The 24,825-nt window shown below is 44.9% G+C and overlaps 1 protein-coding gene across 1 annotated transcript; it reads left to right on the top strand.

Moving 5' to 3' along the window:
- The first annotated feature begins 2,158 nt into the window (after positions 1–2,158).
- Positions 2,159–22,151, top strand: LOC119978669 (acidic mammalian chitinase-like). The gene is made up of 12 exons (XM_038820457.1): positions 2,159–2,292; positions 6,325–6,354; positions 6,441–6,642; positions 8,019–8,075; positions 8,494–8,644; positions 13,306–13,430; positions 14,397–14,523; positions 14,640–14,822; positions 16,003–16,119; positions 17,555–17,693; positions 20,068–20,292; positions 21,979–22,151. Exons 1-11 carry the CDS (start codon positions 2,268–2,270, stop codon positions 20,280–20,282), a joined length of 1,371 nt encoding a protein of 456 aa, XP_038676385.1. The 5' UTR covers positions 2,159–2,267; the 3' UTR covers positions 20,283–20,292; positions 21,979–22,151.
- The last annotated feature ends 2,674 nt before the right edge of the window (positions 22,152–24,825 follow it).

Here is a 24,825-nt window from a genome sequence, read left to right as displayed (position 1 = left end):
GGGGAGAATGTGCAAACTCCACACAGACAGTGACCCAGAGCCGGGATCGAACCTGGGACCTCGGCGCTGTGAGGCCACAGTGCTAACCCACTGCGCCACCGTGCTGCCCACAAATGTATTTTTGATGGGATGTCGGTGTCACTGGCTCAGGCCGGCATCCTAATTGCCTTGAACTCAGCTATTTCAGGGAGCAGTTACGATCTGACCACTTCACTGTGAGTCTGGAGCATCGTGTAGGCCAGACCAGATGGGCTGGCAGATTTCCTTCACAAATGAACATTCGTGAACCATTTGGATTTTTACAACATTCTATGATAGTTTTATTGTCACTATTACTGAAATTTGAAATTATCTTGACATTGCAGATTTATTAATTGAATTTAAACTCGACACTGATGGGATTTGAATCTATGTTCCTGATCATTAGTTTGGATTACTAGTTCAGTGACATTACCAGAATGTCACTAACCCTCCCTGAGGGATAGCGGCCTGATTGAAAGTACACTCTTTGTTATCAAAATCCTGCTCATTTCAGAATCTCGTGTCGGGCACATTGAAAGGCAGAAATAATTGAGATGAAAATTGTTTTTTGAGGATATTTTGTTGGCTGAATGTATTCGCCTGTATGTGACTAAGTGTCGACAGAATGGAAGATATCAAAGGAGTTTGCTGTGAAAGGTGGAAATTTGAAGTACATAGGGCAAAGTTGGATATTCTATAAGTCAATACGACATGGGTAGACATTAGTGCGGGTTTCGATTTTTACTTGTTAAATTTCAAAGGAAGCTAAGAAGGAGTTTACAACTTAACAAAGGTCATAAAAAAAATCATAATCTTCATTAGTGTCACAAGTAGGCTCATATTAATGCTGCAGTGAAGTTACTGTGAAGACCCCCTAGTCACCACACTCAGGCACTTATTCGGGTACACTGAGGGAGAATTCAGAATGTCCAATTCACCTAACAGCACGTCTTTCAGGACTTGTGGGAGAAACCCGGAGCACCCGGAGGAAACCCATGCAGACACGGGGAGAATGTGTTGACTCTGCACAGACAGTGACCCAAGCAGGGAATCGAACCCAGGTCCCTGGCACTGTGAAGCAGCAGTGCTAACCAGTGTGCTACCATGCGGCCCAATAAATGTTTCAAAGTTATTACATTTTATTTTACCGCAAATTAGTGGTTATAAGGAAAGCATAAATGATATTATATTCTGGAAAATGTAAATTTGAATGACTTTTTAAGATGAATAAAAAACAACATATTTAAAACCAGTGTGGGAGCTGTGTTGGGAGAGAGGTGTATAAGATGCTGCAGTATACTGGGCTGGGGCACAACTGTGAAAAGAAGCAGTCTTCAGCCACCTAGAAGGGAAATGTCTCTTTGTTCACGACAGCAGTGATTTCCACAGTTGAGTGACAGAGAGTCCTGTGAAATACATCCCTTACGGCAATAGTGAGTTGCGCCTTGTGATAACATTACTGGAATATCCTTAAATTTCCTGAATGATTGTTGTCTAAAGTGATGTTTATTTGTGAGTTTAACCAAGTTTGAATCTTTTAGGGAAATGTTCTCTCAGACTAATTTTAACTGTGTAAGTTTATCGTGTGTGTTTAAATTTTCTTTTCTTTTGTTAATAGATGTTTTAATTTACTAGTCAAAATCGGCAAAAGTGTTATTGGAATGCACAATCCTGACTTTGACAGACAAATCTTCTTGTTGTAAAATAGTTTTAAAAGTTTGGCTTTGGGGTTTGTTTAGCCTGGCAATTAGCATCTGCCAAATCTCTAGTTAATTTATATAAAGTAGAGTTCTTTTCTTGTAGGGGCAATTTTTGATTTTTGAACTGCCCAGAGGTTCACTCCCCATGTGCCCAACATCATGCTGACCACCAGGAAGTTCCATACCAGAAGCATTGAGCTTTCCCGTGCTTCCTGATCCCACATTAAAAGAAAATGGCCTCCTCGATCCTCCCCACCAATTTCCTGGTCTTTTTCTAGACAAGAACAACTTTGGGGTTAAAATGAAGGTCGACAATCTGTATGACATTGTAGAGGAGAAAAGTTATTACTTTATTATTACTTATTAGTCACATACCCACGCGAAGCTGAAAATGTATTACAACGATAAGATAAGAACTGTTATTTTTTTCATTATGACTGATCCCTTTCCAGGGATTAAGTTAATGGCGTACAGAAATATTTGCCACTAATGATACACTCAGTGTATAAAAGAGAGAATTGATGCTCACAACACACCAGCTGCAAGATGGCAAAGCTTCTGCTTGCAACAGGTAAGCCTGTTTTACCATTTCATTACCTTTGATATTGTTATAAAACCATGCTTTATAGTGAAAATGTCTTTATTTACTGAGTAGCTGAACCCAGCAGGTAGGTTCTGAAAGGCTGGCCATCAACATTTTAAACGTGAATGAACTGGCAGCTCCTGAAATGGCAGAACATTGACATAGCTGTTGGAACTAGCTCAGTATGACCATATTTGAATAACTGGCCAGCTTGTGAGAGATCATGTGATGAGCAATCTGTGTTTTAAGAAGTTGCTTCATTCCAGGCTAGTGACAGTGAGATCAGAAAGACTCTCTGTTGTCTCTCTCTCTCTGTCTCTGTCTCTGTCTCTCTCTCTCTGTCTCTGTCTCTGTCTCTGTCTCTCTCTCTCTGTCTCTCTGTCTCTGTCTCTCTCTCTCTGTCTCTCTCTCTCTCTGTCTATGTCTCTCTCTGTCTCTCTGTCTCTCCCTATCTCTCTCTCACTCTCTCTACAGCTGTTCTTCAAGCTGGTGCCCTGGCTGTTTTTTGACCAACTGCATACTGTAGGCAGCATCATAAATATCAACACAACAGAAATCATCTATCATCATCTTTGACGTGACTTGATGCAGAACATGTGTGTGCGTGTCCCTGCGTGTGTGTGTGAAATGCATGTGTGAGTTGGAGTGTTTTTATTACTTTGTTTAGATTGGCTGTGTAACACAGACATTGCGTGTTTATCAAGTATTTTAAATAATATTTCCTATGTGTTCCATTAAGACTTCCAAGAAAGCCTACCCAATTGCTTAAAAACACATGATGTGGTAATCTGAGTGACAGAAAGAGAGCAGAGTTACTCTGTCATTTCTTTCCTCACCTAAACAATATTGTAAGATTTAATTTGCGATTTCAGCCTTAGGGTCTGTATGGTTTAGAACAAAGCAAAGACTCCTTTCTCGAATTCAACTCGAATTATAAATGAATGGATTCTTTGCTGTGTTCCCTGAAGATGCTTTATTATGGTACAGCCTGTTGCTGAGTACCAAACTCAACGTCATTCCAATAACCTATTGGACTCTCCAACTGCTGTTCCTCCACAAAATTCTCTTTGACAATAACATGTATTTGAATGTTAGTAGCTGTGATGCAAAATAACATCAAAGTGCAAGTGTGGCAAACTACATGATTCCATGTTAATTATCAGGTTTTAGCATTTTCATTTTTAATTAATGGTGTAGTGGATTGAAGTAAATAGAGTAGGACCGCAGTACAACTGCAGTTGGAAAAAGAGTATCTGATATAAAAATAATGATTTGGCGGACTGCTTTAATGAAATGTGCTGCTATTAAGTAAGGACATTCAGTAATGCAACTCCAAACCATTGAGTTGGTGGATCAGGTTTTACATAGAACATAGAACAGTACAGCACAGAACAGGCCCTTCGGCCCTCAATGTTGTGCCGAGCCATGATCACCCTACTCAAACCCACGTATCCACCCTATACCCGTAACCCAACAACCTCCCCCTTAACCTTACTTTTTTATTAGGACACTACGGGCAATTTAGCATGGCCAATCCACCTAACCCGCACATCTTTGGACTGTGGGAGGAAACCGGAGCACCCGGAGGAAACCCACGCACACAGGGGGAGGACGTGCAGACTCCACACAGACAGTGACCCAGCCAGGAATCGAACCTGGGACCCTGGAGCTGTGAAGCATTTATGCTAACCACCATGCTACCCTGCTGCCCCAGTACCTCTCTAGAAGTACCTCATTAAGTACCTCTCTAGAATTTCCCAGCTCAGGTGGGAAGATCAAATGTCCCATGTTAGTAAATCAATGCATCCTATCAGCCTCAAAATATAAGCTAAAACAGGAATAATTCACATTTCTATAGTGCCTTTAATGTAGATAATCATTGCAATTCTACAGAGCCAGTAGGAACAGGAGTGCTGCCTGGAACATCACAGACTTGGTGATCACATTGTCCAAAAGGTGTATCCGCTGTAGAGTGAATGAGCTGTGGAGACAGGACAGATGCTCACATCTTATCCCAAAGATTTAGTTAATCCCCGAGTCCCAATTCTGGGATGGACCAGTCGAATCTCTACCTCACTGAGCTTGGAGATGACAAAAGTGTTGATGAAGCTTTTCACTGAAGGTGGGCTGAGATAGGGGAGAAGCTGGACCATGTTACTGGGATGGAAATAGGCTGTCTTTGCGATTCAGACAATGTGGGTTTGGCAGCTGCACTAGGGACTGAATAGGACATGAGCTGGTGAGCAGTATGGGCCACTCTGAGCAAGAATGAGAGGGGATCTCATAGAAGCGTATAAAATTCGAACAGGATTAGACAGGGTAGTTTCAAAAAGAATGTTCTTGAGGGTGCGGGATTCCAGAACCAGGGGTCATAGTTTGAGGATAGTTTCAGGTTGGGCGGCATGGTAGCACAGTGGTTAGCATTGTTGATTCACAGCTCCAGGGTCCCAGGTTCGATTCCCGGCTTGCGTCACTGTCAGTGTGGAGTCTGCACGTTCTCCCTATATCTGCGTGGGTTTCGTCCGGATGCTCAGGTTTCCTCCCACAAGTCCCAAAAGGTGTGCAGGTTAGGTGGATTGGCCACGCTAAATTGCCCTTAGTGTCTGAAAAGGTTAGGTGAGGTTACTGGGTTACGGGGATGGGGTGGCTGTGTGGGCTTAAGTAGGGTGCTCTTTCCAAGGGCCGGTGCAGACTTGATGGGCCGAATGGACTCCTTCTGCACTGTAAATTCGATGATTTCTATGATCTATGATAAGGGTAAACCTTTTAGGACTGAGGTGAAGAAAAATTTCTTCACCCAGAGTGTGTTGAATCTGTAGAATTCACTACCACACAAAGTAGTTAATGTCAAAACATTGTGTCATTTCAAGAAGGAATTAGATATAGTTCTTGGGGATATAGGGATCAAAGGATATGAGGGGAGGGTAGGATCAGGCTACTGAACTTGATGATCAGCCATGATCATAATGAATGACGGAACAGGCTCGAAGGGCCGAATGGCCTCCTCCTGCTTCTATTTTTCTCTGTGTTTCAGTACCACAGTTAAATGGAACAGTTAAAAAGTTAGTATCTGAAGTAACAATAGAGATTTGAAGGGTAGTTTTATTGAAATCTGCTGCTATGACATAAGGTCATTCAGTAATACAATTCAGAACCATTGAGTTGCTAGGTCAGACTGTCAAAGTGCACTTCTCCTGTAGGGTGTGCCAGCTGTGGAGGCAGGATTGATGTGGACAGTTCATCCCAAAGATTGGGTTGAGGCCCAAGGCCCAATTTTGGGATGGACTGTCTAGTTTCTTCCTCACTGAGCCTGGAGATGACAAAGGTGTTTGTTGTCAGGGGCAACGAAAGGAGTCCTCACCGAGTTGTAGAGAGAAACAAACTGATTTATTTAACACGGTAACTTTTATGTACAGCTCGAGTAGTTCCTTACTGGGTCGTCTCCAGTAGGTGCCTGACTGGCTGACTGTATTTATACAAAGACACATGAACTGTGTTAAGGGTCCCCCGCACCCTTATCGGGGGAGCTGGAGTTCTGCAAACTCAACGGGGAAGTGGATCATCCCAACCTGTGAGACCCGTGCGGGTTAGAACAGTGTTGATGAGGCTTTTAGGAACAATTGACTGGCGAGCAGTCTGGGTCAGCCTGGGGCAGTAAACAGGAGGGGTTGGTGGTAAAGTTGGGGATGGCGGCTGTAGATGATTAATTCAGTCTTACAGTGATTTGCCTGAAAACAATTATGGTTCATCTCAAACTGATTGTTGGAAAAACAATCTGACAGGACAGAGTCAGAGGAGGGGAGGGTGTTGATGATGTAGAGCCGGGTGTTATCAATGCACATGGAAATCCTGACCCCATGTCTGTCGATAATGTCACTAAAGGGCAGCAAATGGGTGAGGAAAAGAGTTTGATCAAGGATCGATTCTTAATGTTTCTATTCACTCATCATTGTGAACCCTTAACCCTTTCAGCACATTTTGCTGTGAATTTTAACACGTATCCTATATTCTTTATTCCAGCAGTGGTCTTGTTGGCGTGCCTGGAGCTGGGTGAGTCTTTGTGCTTTTTAAGCTATTTTTAATGATGTGTAATGAGTAGAAGCTCAGTCCTGATTTTCCCTTTCCCTCACTCTCAGGCTCTGCCCACAGACTGGTTTGTTACTTTACAAGCTGGGCTCAGTACAGACCAGGAGAGGGGAAGTACAAGGTCGATGATTTGGATCCCTGCTTGTGCACACATCTGATCTACGCTTTTGCTGGGATGAAGGACAATAAAATCACCAACTTAGATGCAAATGATCTGACTCTCTACCACTCATTCAACAGCCTTAAGAACAAGTAATATTTTTCTATTATTATTGAGAATGTACCTGCAATGCTTAATATCGAATCATAGAATCACATCGAATCACGACAGGGCAGAAGGAGGCCATTTGGCCTATTGAGTCTATCCCAATCCTCTGAAAGCGTACCCTACCTCGGGTCAGGCCCCCACCCTATCCCTTCAACCCAGTAACCACCCCTAACCTAACTTCTTGGTCACGAAGGGACAATTTAGCATGGCCAATTCACCTAACCCGCACATCTTTGGACTGTGGGAGGAACCCGGAGCACCCGGAGGAAGCCCACGCAGACATGGGGAGAACGTGCAGACTCCACACAGACAGTCACCCGAGGCCGGAATTGAGCCCGGGTCCCTGGAGTTGTGAGGTGGCAGTGCTAACCACTGTGCCACTGTGCCACCCAGTTTCAGGTCATTTTTATGTTCCATTAAATATTAAAAAATGATGCCCAATATTATGTAAATATAAGATGACTGACCCAGTCAGGGAGGTGCTTTCTGGGTGAAATTGGGTGTTGCTGATTTGTGTCCCATTGGCAGAGATGAATCGCTGCCCAGTGGGTCTGTCAATGCCTGACACAATCATGATGTCATTGTTTTGTGTCATATTTACAGAAAATACATTTTATATTCATTCAATATTGTAAAATTACGTGAGCTAACCGATCAACCGGAGAATTTATTTTAATTAGTGTCAGCTAGATTGTACTTGCCATACATGTGGAATATTGCTCTTGAATCTCAGAGAAGGCTGGTGCATAGGCTGCCACGTGTGTGTCATGCAAGGTGCCATGTACAGAAACCAGTGCGTGTGCAGAAACCAGTGCGTGTGCAGAAACCAGTGCGTGTGCAGAAACCAGTGCTTGTGCAGAAACACTGGGCTGTGAGGGAGCTGGAATTTCCATTCTGTGCAACAACTCAGAGTGAGAGAGATCCCAACAAGCAGCAATCAGTGGGTGTTCAATATTTTCACAACATTGACACCACTCCCCATTATTGAAGCCCAATAGGGAGTGTTTTTCCCATCCCTGTTGTTAAATTCCTTGGGTATTTGAGCTTTGCTACATTTTGTTCAGACACAGTGGCATTGCTCCACAAGAGCTTCTCGAACATTTGACCAAGTACAATTGCAGCTGGCAACAATAGCAATGTCCATATCCCCTCTTTAACCCAATGTCCCCTTCCCTGGCGCACATCATGAGAAATGTATTTTCTGCACTAATGTATTTCAGTTCAATTAAAGTTTAGCACCAGAATGAGAAAGCAGTAAAAGATTAGGACAATATGGTTTTTAGTGGTTCCTGTTGTGTGAATAAATGCATTTGCTTGGATTCCGTAATATAAAAGAACAATTTGTTAATTTGTTCAACAGAAATCAAAACCTTAAAACGCTCCTGTCCATTGGAGGCTGGAGCTTTGGAACTCAGAAGTAAGATTAAAATATTTTATTATCGTGTTGGGCGAAACGTGCTTTATTTTCCCATTTCCCATAATGTAAATCACGCTAAGGTCAAAGAGATAGATTTGGAAATGGGTAGTTTTAGATAAATATAAAGATTGTCTGTTAATGAACATAATGTGACTATGTTCATCTGTCTGTAAAACATTATTCAAACATTATTTATCAGATGATATTTGACTGGAACAAATGCATCATTTTTACAAAGACACAATTTAGGTAAAGACACCCAGTGAAGATTGATCCAATGGAATATCGAGAGCAGCAACAATACAGCACCATATCACAGCTGATTTGTCTACTTTGAAATTGTAAAAAATACAAGTGATAATTCCTGCAATCAAAATACAACAGTGCTGACCTTGTTTAACATTGTCTTCTCCTCTAGGTTCACCACCATGGTTTCCACGCAAGAAAATCGCCAAACTTTCATAACATCTGTGATTAGCTTTCTGCGCAATTACGGGTTTGATGGTTTGGATATTGACTGGGAATACCCTGAGTCACGAAACAAACATCTCTTCACTCTGTTAGCACAGGTAGGACCAAATATATTTAACAGGATGCTTCGTCACGTAGCTAAAATAAAGCACCTTTCAAACCTGTTAGCAAATTGAAATTTCCTTCCAAGATCTTCATTAAGGACCTGGAACATAGGAACAGGCATGGGTCATTGAGGGCTTGGCCTGTTTCACTATTCAATGAGGTTATGGCTGATCTGAGACCTAACCAATTGTTCTTACAGAGAAAGACAGTTTGAAAAGAACATTTCTCAAAATTGTGGAAGATGAAATGAAACTATTGTGTATTCATGTAAGTTCCTAGTTGGAACAAGGTCACGGTAAGAGTCCTATCACATGACCAATTGCTGATGTCATTGACCATTTGCGCGGGCAAACGGGCAATCTATCCCAACAGCCTGTAGAGTAAACACCTTTCCAATAAAGCTCTTGTGGTTTGTACCTTTGTGGTCGGCAAACCTATCCTTTAAAGATGCCGCAAAGAAAAGTGGCGACAAGAAGATTGGAACCACGCTGACAGGCTCCCGGAGAAGAAACAAATAATATAAACAAACCGTTGATCCGTGCACAGGCATCCGAAAATGACTAAGAAGCTAAAAACTTTGCTGCACCAAAGCTGGCGATGGAGGGGTGCCAAATAGCGGCACCAAAGCTGGTGATGGAGGGGTGCCAAATAGCGGCACCAAAGCTGGTGATGGAGGGGTGCCAAATAGCGGCACCAAAGCTGGTGATGGAGGGGTGCCAAATAGCGGCACCAAAGCTGGCGATGGAGGGGTGCCAAATAGCGGCACCAAAGCTGGTGATGGAGGGGTGCCAAATAGCGGCACCAAAGCTGGCGATGGAGGGGTGCCAAATAGCGGCACCAAAGCTGGCGATGGAGGGGTGCCAAATAGCGGCACCAAAGCTGGCGATGGAGGGGTGCCAAATAGCGGCACCAAAGCTGGCGATGGAGGGGTGCCAAATAGCGGCACCAAAGCTGGTGATGGAGGGGTGCCAAATAGCGGCACCAAAGCTGGCGATGGAGGGGTGTCAAATAGCGGTAGAAACCATCAAAAAGAAGCTCGCTACGTGCTCTGCCCGGAATGATCTGGAACAGTACAGGGAGCGCAGTGAGTAGCAAGTACCCTGCAACAATAGTTTAGAACTGGTGCTTTTAGCCAAACATGCTAAACACCTCATGGCTCACCTCAGAAGGTCTCTCAGGCCATTAGAGTCGCTGGGTGGTCAGGAACCGTGTATGGTTGTACCCGGGCACTCCCTCTGGGACATGGACACTGTGGCACTGGGTGTCTGGTTGGCTCTGTCAGGATGTTAGGGCATTTCCAGAGTCCCTTGGTGGCAGTGCCACGGTACCTGGATGCCTGGTTTGCACTGCCAGGGGTTGGGGCTGGGGGGGGGGGGGGTTTATGCCCATGAAAGAGGGGTTGGGGGGGAGGGTGGTTGAGGGGACAAAAACTATTTGGGAGGAGTGAAGGGTGGTTTCTGAAAGCAGGGATTTTGAAAAGGGGGAGGTGTAGAGATCAGGGCAGCCGTTCAAAATGGTGCTCAGCTCTGGCAGGAGTCGGTCCTGCTGGTGAGCTCAGCTCCTCGGTGCAGGAAAACTTTCGAAGTTTGGCCTCGATGGGGAGAAACTCCCCAAGGCCCACAAAGAACCATTGAATAGCGGTGTCAACCTCGATACTGCAGCCACAGAGAGACATCCCACCAAACACACCCAAAACCGGACTTGGGCACTTTTTGGGTGAATCACGCCCAATATCTTAGTTACTGGAAAGAAATGAAAACGAAATTAAATGAAAATTGCTTATTGTCACAAGTAGGCTTCAAATGAAGTTAATGTAAAAAGCCCCTAGTCACCACATTCCGGCGCCTGTTCGAGGAGGCTGGCACGGGAATTGAACCGAGCTGCTGGCCTGCCTTAGAACATAAGAACATAAGAACTAGGAGCAGGAGTAGGCCATCTGGCCCCTCAAGCCTGCTCCACCATTCAATGTGATCATGGCTGATCTTTTGTGGACTCAGCTCCACTTTCCAGCCCGAACACCATAACCCTTAATCCCTTTATTCTTCGTGGTCTGCTTTCAAAGCCAGCTCTTTAGCCCTGTGCTAAACCAGCCCCATGAAGAAGAGCATCGTCAAAATGTAGATGCTCCACTCCAGAGACTAGAAGATTACGGACTCTGAGTACCGAAGGATAAATGTGAATTCTTCAAATCTTCTATTGAACACTTGGGTCATGTCATAGATGCAAAGGAACTGCACAAATCACCTTCAAAAGTAAACAGTTATAGCTGAGGCACCTGCACCTCAAAACATAAATCAACTTCAATCATTGTTGGGCTGATTAAACTTTAATTGAAGATTTGTCCCTAATCTCAAATCTTAACATAATTTATCATGTCAAAACAGGAAACGTGATTGGGTAGATCAGTGCGCGAAGGTCTTCGTACCAGCTGAGGAGGCACTGTGATTCAAAGTTACCCGTGTAACTGGTGCGTGTGACTCATCACCTCATGGGGTGGGGGCAGTGGTTTCTCACATAATGCCCAATGGTGAAGAGAAGCCAATAGCGTTTGGATCAAGATCCTTGAACAAAGCAGAAATGAACTGGCCACAGATAGAGAAGGAAGCTCTCGGCATCATTTTCCAAACGTTTTCACCAATACCTATACCAACGGATCATCAACCACTGATAACAATTCTTGGGCTGCCCACCGGAATTCCATCTGTAATAGTGAGCTAGATGCAGAAATGGGCATTGCTGTTGTCAGCACAGATATACACGATAAAATATCATTAATCAAATATCCATGGGAACGCTTATGGGCTCTCCTGATTACCTGACGAGTCATCAATGAGTAGTTTGAGTGGTAATATTTTCTATTTCAAAGAAGTCTACAACAATCCTGTAACTGCTGGACAAGTTAAGAAGTATTCCAGAAATAATCCACGACTGACATATTATGGATATGGTGCATTGTGGCAAAACTGCAGGAGCAAACCCAGAGTTGAAGCCACATGTTACCCGAAGACCCAAACTATCCATACAGGCTACAAAGGTTTGAATCCTGCAGCCACTAACACCATTACACCCATGGGAATGGCCAGAAGGACCATAGGAAAGATTTCATGTTGATTAAAGCGGACATTCGAAGGACAAATGTTTTTATTTGTGATGGACATGCACTTCAAATGGCTTGAAGTTTCCATGATGGAGACTATATCCTTGGAGAGATTAATAGAATGACTGGGTGTGAATTCTGCAAGATTTGGTTACCCTGACAATGGGTCAGAGTTCATTTCGCAAGAATGAACAAACCATTTGAAGGAGAATGGAATCCAACACACCGATCATCTTTTTATCAATGCTGCAATAATGGGCTAACTTATTGACTGTTTTGCTCACTAATTGTTCATATTGTAAATTTTGATTGTTGACATTATATTGTGTTTCATTGCAGGATCCTCTAATGTAAAGGGGGAGGAGAATGATGTGTATTCATGTTTGTTCTGAGTTGAACAGGGTCACTTTAAGAGCCTGGTCATTTAACGTAAAGATGATGTCATGCGCCCTTTGCATGGACAAACGAGGAGTCCATCCTTTTAAAAAATAAATTTAGAGTTCCCAATTATGCCTTTTCCAAGTAGGGGGGGGGCGCGATTCTCCGCCCCCACGCCGGGTGGGAGAATCGCGGGTGGGCCGCTCTGGCATCGCCCGTGCTTCTCCGACCCGTGATTCTCTGACCCGGATAGGCCGAGCGGCCTGCCGTTCCCGACCGGTTCACGTCGGCGGCAACCACACCTGATCGCTACAGAGTTCCCGTACCAGCATCCCCGAACAGGCGCTATATGAACCTGAGGACAGCTTAGTAGCACAATGGTTATCATAGTATTTACAGTGCAGAAGGAGGCCACTCGGCCCATCGAGTCTGCACCTGCTCCTGGAAAGAGCACCCTACCCAAGGTTAACACCTTCACCCTATCCCCATAACCCAGTTACCCCACCCAACACTAAGGGCAATTTTGGACACTAAGGGCAATTTATCATGGCCAATCCACCGAACCCGCACATCTTTGGACTGTGGGAGGAAACCGGAGCACCCGGAGGAAACCCACGCACACACGGGGAGGATGTGCAGACTCTGCACAGACAGTGACCCAGCCGGGAATCGAACCTGGGACCCTGGAGCTGTGAAGCGATTGTGCTATCCACAATGCTACCGTGCTGGTTAGCAGAGTTGCTTCTCAGCTCCTGGGGCCCCAGCTTTGATTCCCGGGTTGGGTGTCTGTCTGTGCGGAGTCTGCACCTTCTCCCCGTGTCTGCGTGGGTTTCCTCCGGATGCTCCGGTTTACTCCCACAGCCTAAAGATGTGCAAGTTAGGTGGATTGGCCATGCTAAATTGCCCTTGGGGTAGCTGGGGCTACTAGGTTGCGGGGATAGGGTGGAGATGTGGGCTTAAGTGGGTGCTCTTTCCAAGAGCCGGTGCAGACTCGATCGGCCAAATGGACTCCTTCTGCACTGTAAATTCTATTACTATATTTTAAATTGAAGTAAATTATTATATGTCACTTACCCGTGGGTACATTTTTTGAAGCTGAGCAACTCTTTAGTCTGTGTTTGAACCCCATTTGGGGAGGATCTGTTGTTAAGAGAAATGTGATTAATTTTTAATTTCTAGGAAATGGTGGCAGCTTTTGAAGCTGAGGCGAAAACTTCTGGACAACCCCGAATGTTGATGTCAGCTGCTGTTGCTGCTGGAATGGGTATCGTTGAAGTGAGTTATGAGGTTGCTGAACTTGGAAAGTAAGTATCGATGTTAGTCACACGGACAGAATATAGGGGCGATGACGAGAGAGAGGTTCAATTGATGTAACTGGACAAATGCTCCTTTCTTTCAATGAAGGGTAAAATATGAAAAGCAGGGGAACAACAAGAAAACAAATTTGAATTATGTATCGCCTTCCCCAGCTATAGAGTAATAAACTCACGCCAAAGCCACAAAAAGATGATGACCAGATATTCAGAAATGTTTCTTATGGTTTTCATTGAGAGAACAACGTCTGTCAGGAAACAAGAACATTTCACTTTTTTATTTTCTGAAGAAGACATTTCTGCGTTATAAAAGAAGAGTCCATGCATTTTGAATCCCACTCTTCAATAATCTTGTCTGTCACTCCTTGACCCTTGAATGGAGAATCTCTTCTCTCATCAGTTGGATTGTGATGTAAAAATGACAGATTCTGCTGCAGTTTGCCCTGCGGAGAATATATTTCCTACGTCCATTCTGATCCCTGCTGCATTGCGGAGACATGGACGCCGTGGGACAGTGCAATAGTGAGGCACGTGGGTGAGTCAGGCCACAAGTGAATTACAGTGTATTAGTTAACACTCAGTGCCATACAGAGGGAGGGCAGCACTGCCGTCTCTCGGATGTGATGGTGAAGTGAAGTCCTGATTCCTAACCAGATGACAAAGGCTCCATGGCATTATTCAAGGAAGAGTTCCCCCAGAGTTCTGCTGAACATTTATTCCCCAACAATAGCATCAAATCAACCTCATTGGCCATTGATCTCAATGTGACAGTGATGGTGTGTTGAATATAATTCATCACCTGTGAACTGCTTTGGGACATATTGAGATCATAAAAGATCCTCGAGAAATGCAAGGTCCTTTTGTATTTTCAATTGTTTTAATTGTCAGGGTTTGTTAGACAATTGCCATTTATTTTAGTGAAAAGGATATCTGTATAACTCATCTCTTCCAACACAGATACTTGGACTTTTTCAATGTGATGACTTACGATTTCTTTGGATCTGGGAATATTGTCACTGGAGAAAATAGTCCTCTTTTCCCTCTTCCAAATGACAAAAGCTATGCCAACATCCATTTTAATGTGGTAAGTGTTCATAGAAATAGAAATGAATCATATTTATTACTTCCAATGGCTAACTGTCTGAAACATGACGTGTCACAATGCCTTTCCAGCAGATACTTTCATGTTTTTTTCTGTAGGAATTTACAATGAATTACTGGAAAAGTCAGGGAGCTCCCGCAGAGAAACTGAATATTGGATTCGCTACATATGGCCATACCTTCAAACTGACCACATCCGAACATGGTGTTGGAGCCCCATCTGGAGGGCCTGGACCACCTGGGAAGTACACCGAAGCGAGTGGAACTTTGGCCTATTATGAGGTATTAAGACTGGTGCAGATTCGTTATTCCATGAAATGTTTTATTTGCAAATACAAATTAACCAAGTATTGAGTTCTGCACCCCAACAAATCCAAACTTTACTGTGAGAAATTACCTCAATCATAGAAACGTCCTCAGGCAGATTAAGTAACATGTTCCAACATATTTTAAAAACAAACACTTACTGCCCTTGTGCAATTCAAGCAATAATAATAATAATATAATAATCACTTATTGTCACGAGTAGGCTTCAATGAAGTTACTGTGAAAAGCCCCTCGTCGCCACATTCCGGTGCCTGTTCGGCGAGGCCGGTACGGGAATTGAAGCCATGCGGCTAGCATTGTTCTACATTGCAAGCCTGCTATTTAGCCCACTGTACTAAACCAGCTCCTAAAGTGATGAATGTTTCCAGAATGACCCAGTGTTAAAACAGGCCGTGCATTCTGACATCTTTACCCAGGACACCTCTGATCATCTGTCCCGTGTATGAAGATCCCACTGCCTCTGCCAGCTTCACAACACATGGCATCACCCAGCTTAGCTCCCAGGAGCTGAAACATGTGTCATCACACTCTGATAATCAGAGACACAATGTCACAGCCTCCATCAGCAGGAGGTGTTTGACTGTCTTACTCTGGTCATTGTTATCAGTCTTGGGAAATACACAAGGAGGTGAAATGGAGGTTATCACATTTTACATCCTCACCCACCCTCCCTGCAGAAAACTCAATTTTTTGGGTTTAAGTAGTAGAGGTAATCCTGAGTAGGGTGTGTGACAACCTGTGCCTGATTTCCAGATCATTGGAAGGGTAAGGAAGCTGGTGTTGATGCTATTCCTTGAATCAATCACTTTATCATGATCCTGAGTAATGCCCAGATCTTCTTTGTCTCCTGCAGTGCCTCAGATTGGAAACGTGCCGTGTGAGGAATCAATGGTTATCTTTCGTAAAGGATAATATTCGCCACCATTTGCTATTTCTGAATAAAAACATTTATTCAACAGCAACAAAGAACAGTGTCCCAGTTTGAAGCGTGCAATTAAGAGAAAATGATAGCTGGATAAAAGATGAATGATATATGAATTGGAAATGATTCCCAGTGTACATTGAGAGCATCGCAAATCGCTGCCCATTTGTGTCCACTGACAATTTGAATCCTAATGTCTCACTCTTCTCACAGATCTGCTCATTTTTGAAAACTGGCACTTCAGCATGGGATGCTCCACAGATGGTTCCATATGCTTATAATGCCAAAACCTGGATTGGGTATGACAACGTGAAAAGCTTTGCAGCCAAGGTATCTTTGTTAAACCGATGTTCAACACTATTTTATTTTTCCCTTATGGAAGATCGCACCCATAATATCCCTTCAGTATTTTCTTTCTCAAAATAAAAACTCTCCTTCAGATCTGAACTTCCTCTTTCCTGGAACAATTCTTGTTAATCGTTTCTGCATCCTCGAATGCCTTCAAGTCCTTCCTGAAGTATGAGGTGGGATTCTCCCTTACCCGGCGGGGTGGGAGGGTCCTGGGGGGATGGAGTGGCGTGACCCACTCCGGCGTCGGCCTGCACCAAAGGTGTGGAATCCTCCGCACCTTCAGGGACTAGGCCGGCGCCGGAGTGGTTTGAGCCCCGCCAGCCGGCATGGAAGGCCTTTGGCGCCGTGCCAGCCGGGGCTGAAGGGACTCCGCCAGCTGGCGCGGGTCTGCGCATGCGCCGGAACGTCAGCGGCTGCTGACATCATCCCCGTGCATGCGCAGGGGGGGTTCACCTATGCGTCGACCATCGCGGAGGCTGACATGGTCGGTGCGTATGAAAAGAGTGCCCCCACGGCACAGGCCCGCCCGTGGATCGGTGGGCCCCGAATCGCGGGCCAGGCCACCGTGGGGGCATCCTCGGAGCCAGATCACCCTGCACCCCCCCCCCCCCCCCCCAGGATCCCGGAGCCCGCCCGCGCCGCCAGGTCCCGCTGGTGAGGGGCCTAGTCTAATTTACGTCGGCGGGACTGGCAAAGAACGGGCGGGACTTTGGCCCATCGTGGGCCGGAGAATCGCCGGGTGGGGGCAATTGCGAGCGGCCGCTGACCGGCGCGGCGTGATTCCCGCCCCCGCCGAATCTCCGGTGCTGGAGAATTCGGTGACCGGCGGGGCGGGATTCACAGTGCACCCCGGCGATTCTCCAACCCGGCTGGGGTGGGGGGGGTGGGGGAGGGGGGGGGGGGGGGGAATCCCGCCCGAATCCCGCCAATGGTGTCCAGAACTGAACTCAATATTCCAGCTGAGGCCAAACTAGCGATTTATATAAGTTCAGTGTAACCTTCTGACTCTTGTACTCTAAGCCCCTATTAATAAAGCCCAGGATACTGTGTGTGTCAATGACCATTCACATCCTTTCCTACCACATTCAATGATTGAAGCACATGTACACTGCTGTCTCTCTCCCCCTGCAGCCTTATCAAAGATGTATCCATTAATTTCTATTGAATTCCATGTTTTTCCCATTAAAATAAGTTCTTCACATTTTCTGCTGTGATTCTCATCTGCCATCTGTCTGTCCATCCCCCAACTTGCCTGTGGCCTTTTGAGCCTGAAATTGTGTCCTGTACACTATTAATATATTTCAGCAAAGGCGAGGGTCCCAATTCCAACCTGGGGGAGCGTAGGTTAGATTTGAGGTAAACGTCTCTTGCAGGCAAGGATTTTTGAAATAAAGTTGTGAACAATGTCGTTCAGGCGGAGTGGCTGACGAAGAACAACTTTGGCGGAGCTATGGTGTGGACCCTCGCTATGGACGATTTCTCTGGTTCTTTCTGCAACCAAGGGCGGTATCCTCTTATTAATGCGCTGCACACTGGACTTGGCATTTCTACAGGTAGATATCAGGATTCTTTACACTTGGAGCTGATTATTCAGTTCTGTCACAAAGTCAGCATGGACAGCAATTGATAATTAATAAGATGTGGAGATGCTGGTTGGACTGGGGTGAGCACAGTAAGAAGTCTTACAACACCAGGTTAAAGTCCAACAGGTTTGTTTCGAATCACTAGCTATCGGAGCACTGCTCCTCCTTCCTCATGTGAAATATTATATTATTATAATATAATATTTGGGCTATTTAAATGTATATTAATTTCATTATTGTGAGAAGCTGGGAAATGTGACTAATTGAATATTTCTCAGCATCCACAAGCATAAAGTTGCTAAAACCGGGTGTGACACACAGTAGAATAGCGGTCCATGTTGTTATGCAGGGTGAGCAGATTCCTCTCTTTGTCCCAGTACTGAGTTGGTTATAGCTCATACTCAAGATTAATGGGCTGGTTTAGCTCAAGGGGCTGGTTTAGCTCACAAGGCTAAATTGCTGGCTTTTAAAGCAGACTAAGCAGGCCAGCAGCACGGTTCGATTCCCGTATCACCCTCCCCGGACAGGCGCCGGAATGTGGCGACTAGGGGCTTTTCACAGTAACTTCATTGAAGCCTACTCGTGACAATAAGCGATTTTCAATTTTTCATTTTCAAGAGTTTGAATTTGAAAGGGAGGCTGTATAAAGAGCACTGGCCATAATGATGATACAAGAGATGATGCTACAATGGCGAGTAGTTGCCACAATGGTGAGAATGTTTGTAGCTTCACATGTATGTATATCTGTATATTGTTCAGTTAAATCTAATAAACTGGTTTTTGTTTAGACAATGCAAATGTCTCACCAGTCATTCCCCAACATACAAAACACACAATCCCGTACACCCACCCAACAATAGAGTTTGTTTATTTGTTCGTGGGATGTGGGCGTCGCTGGGCTGGCCCAGCATTTGTTGCCCATCCCTGAGGACATTTAAGAGTCAGCCATATTGCTGTGGGTCTGGGCCCAAATGCAGGCCAGACCAGGTAAAGGTGACAGATTTCCTTCCCTAATGGACATTAGTGACCCAGATTGTTCTTTGCAACAATTGACACTGGTTTCATGGTCATCGTTAGACTTTTAATTCTCAATTTTTTTTTATTGAATTCAAGTTCTATCATCTGGCCTGGTGTGATTTGAACCCAGGTCCCCAGACCATGAGCCTGGGTCTCTGGATTACTAGTCACGCGACAATACCACTTTTCCACTGTCTCCCCTCAGATACTAAAACATTGGTCAAGTAACAAGTAGACTCAGGGCGAAAAAAAAAAGACCATTGGGCTAACTAGATACTTCTTTGTGGCTGATGGGGCCTGGTCAACAGAAGCTGCTGGGTTACCAAGCTTTTTTCTCTGGAGATTGCATTTTTAATTCCAAATTGTTTTTTGTAGAAATCCTGGTTTTCAGCAATAAGGTCTTCTGCTGGGTTTTTTGAATCACAAATAGCTCATTTGATGAGAGGTTTCAGGAAAAGAAATTAGGTTATGGCTGTTGGCCCAGCCAGTCTCTCTTTAACTGTTCAAAATCCAATATCTTATCACCCAAGAGATGGACCTCACTCTGAGGTCCCCATGTCTCCATAAAAGGCAGCTTGTGTCCTTTACAAATGAAACACAGGAGCTGCTGTCAGCCCTCTGCCAAGGAAAAGTGACCGTTTCAAAAATGAATGTCTTGCTGATGACATTATAAATTAATATTTTATATGAGACATCTTCATAAAAATATTAACAGGCTTAGTGACGAATCTGTATTCGCTGCTACATCCAGTCTGCACTGATGGCTAAATAATTTGAGCACAGTAAGAAGTCGTACAACACCAGGTTAAAGTCCAACGTGTTTGTTTCAAACACTAGCTTTCGGAGCACTGCTCCTTCCTCCATTCACCTGAGGAAAGGAGCAGTGCTCCGAAAGCTAGTGTTTGAAACAAACCTGTTGGACTTTAACCTGGTGTCGTAAGACTTCTTACTGTGCTCACCCCAGTCCAACGCCGGCATCTCCACATCATAAATAATTTGAAGATGTGCTTTGCATTATTGTGTGTTATAAAAGGATAAGATATTGTCATACAAATTGATCAAGTTCAATAATATTTTGTACAACTCGCCTTAAAATAAAACAATAATTAAATCATACTTCAAAATTCAACTCCAGACACAGTTACAAGATTTCCTCAGTATCTCTTATTCAAATGGATTTCCAAACAGCTCATTCCTGATCCTGGAATGAATTGAGTTCTACCTGAAGGGTTTTAGTGCCCCAGAGCCGTTGAATTTACAATATTTATCTTTGTTTGCTACTCATTTTGAAGCAGGCAATGAAATAGTGAATTTTATTTCCTTCTAGCTTGTGTTCCATCTAAAACAACACTGAAGCCAGCTGTTCCTCCATCTGAAGCCCCTGGTAGTGGTTTCTGTGCTGGCAAATCTAATGGTACCTACCCTGATCCAAAGGACAAGAGCAAATTTTATCAATGTGACGATGGAGTGACCTACCTGAAAAATTGTGTCCCTGGACTCGTCTTTGAACCTTCCTGTAACTGTTGCAACTGGCCCCAATGAGAGACCAGAGGTAGGTTTGCTGACTCAGAATCACAGAATTGTTCTGATGTAGAAGGAAGCTATTTGTCCTATCATTTCAGCACAGCTCTCGGATCGAGTATCATGGCTTCCTGCCATTCCCCTGTCTTTTCCCTGAACACCTGCACATTGTTTCTACATTCTTTCAATGATGGCACAGTGGTTAGCAGTGCTGACTCACAGCGCCAGGGACCCGGGTTCAATACTGGCCTTGGGTGACCGTCTTGTGTTTGCGCTTTTTCCCCGTGTCTGCGTGGGTTTCTTCCGGGTGCTCTGGATTCCTCCCACAGTCCAAACATGTGCAGGTTAGGTGGACATGACATGCAAAAGTGCCCCATAATGTCCAATGTGCACGTCAGGTGGGGTTATGGGATTTCGGGGAGAGGGTGGGTGCGTGGGCCTAGGTGGGCTGAATGGCCTCCTTCTGCACTGTAGGAATTCTATCTCATGCTCTCTTGAATGCCTCTATTGAATCTGCCACCATCACAATCCCAGGCAGCGCATTCCAGACCTGAACCACTCCTTGTGTGAAAACGTTTGTTCTCAAATCACATTTGCTTCTTTTGCAAATTCTTTAACTCTGTGTGGCCCCCAGAACTGTGCCCAATATCCCAGCTGAGATCTAACTAGTGTCTTGTATAGTTTCAGCATAACGTCCTTGGTCTTGTCCTCTATGTCATTGTTAATAAAGCCCAGAATATTATATACTTTATTTCCTGCTCTCTGCACCAGCCCTGCCACCCAGGTCCCTCTGCTCTGGAACCCTTTAAGAATTTTACTCCTGATTGTATATTGTATTCCATGTTCTTCCTACAAAATGCTTCACCTCACAATTCTCCACATTGAACATCATCGACCACCTATCTGCCCACTCCACTGACTTGTCCATGTCTTTTTGAAGTTCTAAACTGTCCTCCTCACAGTTTACAATGCTTCCAAGTTTTTTTATCATCCACAAAAATTTAAGTTGTCTCCTGCACACCAAAATCTCGATCATTAATCAGGAAAAGCAAGGGTTGTCATAGACGATCCAACGGCCACCTTGTGAACTAATAGATCCGTACGAGCCGGTTAGATCGTTGGGAAATTGGGATCCGTGCCGGGCGGAGATCGGTTTCCAATCTAAGCGGCCCCCACGCTCAGTCATGGTGAAGTTCCAATTAACAGCAATTGAGGGAATTATTTATATCATTAAAAGCCCAGACACCCTTTCTAACGGCCTCCCGAGAGCTGACCGGCTCCCCAACGGGAGGTCAGGCCGGCATTCTTTAGCACACCTATTTATAAAAGGGAAGTTAGTGCAATGGCTACTGCGGGGATCGGAGGAGAGGAGTAGCCATCTTCGAAATTGGGCATGTAGCCTGGGGGGCTCTGCATCTGCCGCCCAGTGTTCGGGAGAGTGGGGGCGGGAGGATTGAGGGGGGGGGGGGGGCCGGCCTGCTCAGCAGGACTGGGTGCCGTCGAGGGGGAGGGGGGGGGGGTCACCCCTGGTCTGGGAGAGGGGGAGGGGCCCAGCATCCACGGTTCCGTAGGCCACCCTCCGGATTGTACATACACATTATGCACAATTATAGTTTTTAAAACCCAATATATCAGTTGATTACTTTTATGCGACTGATGTGATATTGAAACATCATTGTTGAATAAGAGAACACTAAAATACTCTTCCTTTTTCCAGCCGCCATCAATCTTCGTTGGGCAACAGTGGAGCTGTAACTGGTTTCAGTTTAATTACTGAAGTGACTTCACTTTGTGGGTGAAGATCATTAATGGACCACATCGAATTTGTCTCAACTGAAGATATACATTGTAATTTAAACAGCAAAATAAAATTATTGATACATTGAGAAAGCAGTTTATTGTTTTATTGTTAATGATGAAATACAAAAATATCAGCTGAAGGGAATTGACCTGAATGAATTCAATTCCAATGTCACGGTTCAAGACAGAAACAAACATTTGAAACTGTGACACATGCTCAAGGCGATATCTACAGTCATTCCGACACCTCACAGGGAAAGCATTTCTGTGTTTGGGAAGGAAAATGGAATGAAATAAGAACATAAGAACATAAGAACTAGCAGCAGGAGTAGGCTATCTGGCCCCTCGAACCTGCTCCGCCATTCTTCCAGTATCCTCTGCACTTTTCGCTTTACCACTCATCTTAGTGTCATCTGCAAACTTGGACACATTGCCCTTGGTCCCCAACTCTAAATCATCTATGTAGATTGTGAACAATTGTGGGCCCAACACGGATCCCTGAGGGATACCACTATCTACTGATCGCCAACCAGAGAAGCACCCATTAATCCCCACTCTTTGCTTTCTATTAATTAACCAATCCTCTATCCATGCTACTACTTTACCCTTAATGCCATGCATCTTTATCTTATGCAGCAGTCTTTTGTGTGGCACCTTGTCAAAAGCTTTCTGGAAATCCAGATATACCACATCCATCGGCTCCCCGTTATCCACTGCACTGGTAATGTCCTCAAAAAATTCCAATAAATTAGTTAGGCACGACCTGCCCTTTATGAACCCATGCTGCGTCTGCCCAATGGGGTAATTTCTATCCTGATGCCTCGCTATTTCTTCCTTGATAAGATTCCAGCATCTTCCCTACTACCGAAGTTAAGCTCACTGGCCTATCATTTCCTGCTCTCTGCCTACCTCCTTTTTTAAACAGTGTTGTCACGTTTGCTAATTTCCAATCCACCGGGACCTCCCCAGAGTCTAGTGAATTTTGGTAAATCATCACTCGTGCATCTGCAATTTCCCTAGCCATCCCTTTTAGCACTCTGGGATGCATTCCATCAGGGCCAAGAGACTTGTCTACCTTTAGCCCCATTAGCTTGCCCATCACTACCCCCTTAGTGATAACAATCCTCTCAAGGTCCTCACCTGTCATAACCTAATTTCTATCAGTCGCTGGCATGTTATTTGTGTCTTCCACTGTGAAGACCGACCCAAAAAACCTGTTCAGTTCCTCAGCCATTTCCTCATCTCCCATTATTAAAACTCCCTTCTCATCTTCTAAAGGACCAATATTTACCTTAGCCACTCTTTTTTGCTTTATATGTTTGTAAAAACATTTGCTGTCTGCTTTTATACTCTGAGCAGGTTTACTCTCATACTCTATCTTACTCTTCTTTATAGCTTTTTTGTAGCTTTCTGTTGCCCCTTAAATATTTCCCAGTCCTCTAGTCTCCCACCAATCTTTGCCACTTTGTATGCTTTTTCCTTCAATTTGATACTCTCCCTTATTTCCTTAGATATCCACGGTCGATTTTCCCTCTTTCTTCCGTCCTTCCTTTTTGTGGGTATAATGATGACAATAGGTCCATTTCCTTGTGCCGCCCTCTATGGGAATTGTCACGGGGGGTCTGTTGAGTTGGGGTGGGTCTGTTCAGCTGGGGTGGGTCTGTTGAGCTGGGGTGGGTCTGTTGACCTCGGGTGGGTCTGTTGTGCTGGGGTGGGTCTGTTGACCTCGGGTGGGTCTGTTGACCTCGTGTGGGTCTGTTGAGCTGGGGAGGGTCTGTTGAGCTCGGGTGGGCATTTCAATTCTGGGTGATAACTGCTTTCAATTTATAATTTTATCAGCAGGAAAAAACGTAACTTATTTTGATGTGGTGAGGACCTATCAATCACAGCTAGATGCTTATAACCATTGTGGTTAGCTTCAAAACAGGGTACTTGAGATGCAGTCAAGTATGAGGGGAAATGGGAATAAATAATCCAGACACCTGCCTGTCTGGAAGCTATTATCCTGCTAATTACAGCCTACTAAAACCTTTGAAAGTGAATTGAAGCTTCACAGATCAAAGGATGAGGAGGTTTAAAGCTTTGATATGTGTTTGGCTTTTCTATGAAGTGACAGCTGCTGCTTTCAACACTTCTGTCTGAGGCAGCAGGTGTAAGGGGCTGGTCAGTGAAAAGGCAGTGATTTATCACTGTTTCTGCCCGGAGTGTTAGTTTCCAGGCAGGGGTGATTGCTGGGGGTGGGGGGGTGTCTCCGATGTGGGAGTCTCTGATGTGGGAGTCTCTGTTATGGGGGTCACTGATAGGGGTGGGGGGGGTGCTCTGATATAGGCACTTGGATATGGGATTCTCTTATATGGGGGGTCTCTGATATGGGAGTCTCTGATATGGGGGTCTCCGATGGAGGGGAATGCGAAATGGGGGAGTTTCTGATATGCAGGTCTCTGATGTGGGGGTCCTTTGGGGGGGGGGGGGGTGACTTTGATATGAGGGTCTCTGATGTGGGGGGTTTGTTGGGGGCCTGATGAAAGGGTCTCTGTTTGGGATATGATGGGGTGTCGGGGAGGACAAAGGGGTTGGGGTGGGCAGGATTTGTGATGTGGAGGGAGGGGGACCCTCCAATGGACTTTAGGGGCACCAACAGGAAGCCCCAGTCCAACATGACACTGACCAACAGGACACCAGCCCAACATGACACTGACCAACAGGACTCCAGCCCAACATGACACTGACCAACAGGACTCCAGCCCAACATGACACTGACCAA

The sequence above is a fragment of the Scyliorhinus canicula genome, chromosome 15 (genome assembly GCF_902713615.1).
Source record: "Scyliorhinus canicula chromosome 15, sScyCan1.1, whole genome shotgun sequence".
NCBI classification, from domain to species: Eukaryota; Metazoa; Chordata; class Chondrichthyes; order Carcharhiniformes; family Scyliorhinidae; genus Scyliorhinus; species Scyliorhinus canicula.
Note: the sequence above shows the minus strand (reverse complement) of the source record. Positions and strands in the feature narration are given on the sequence as shown.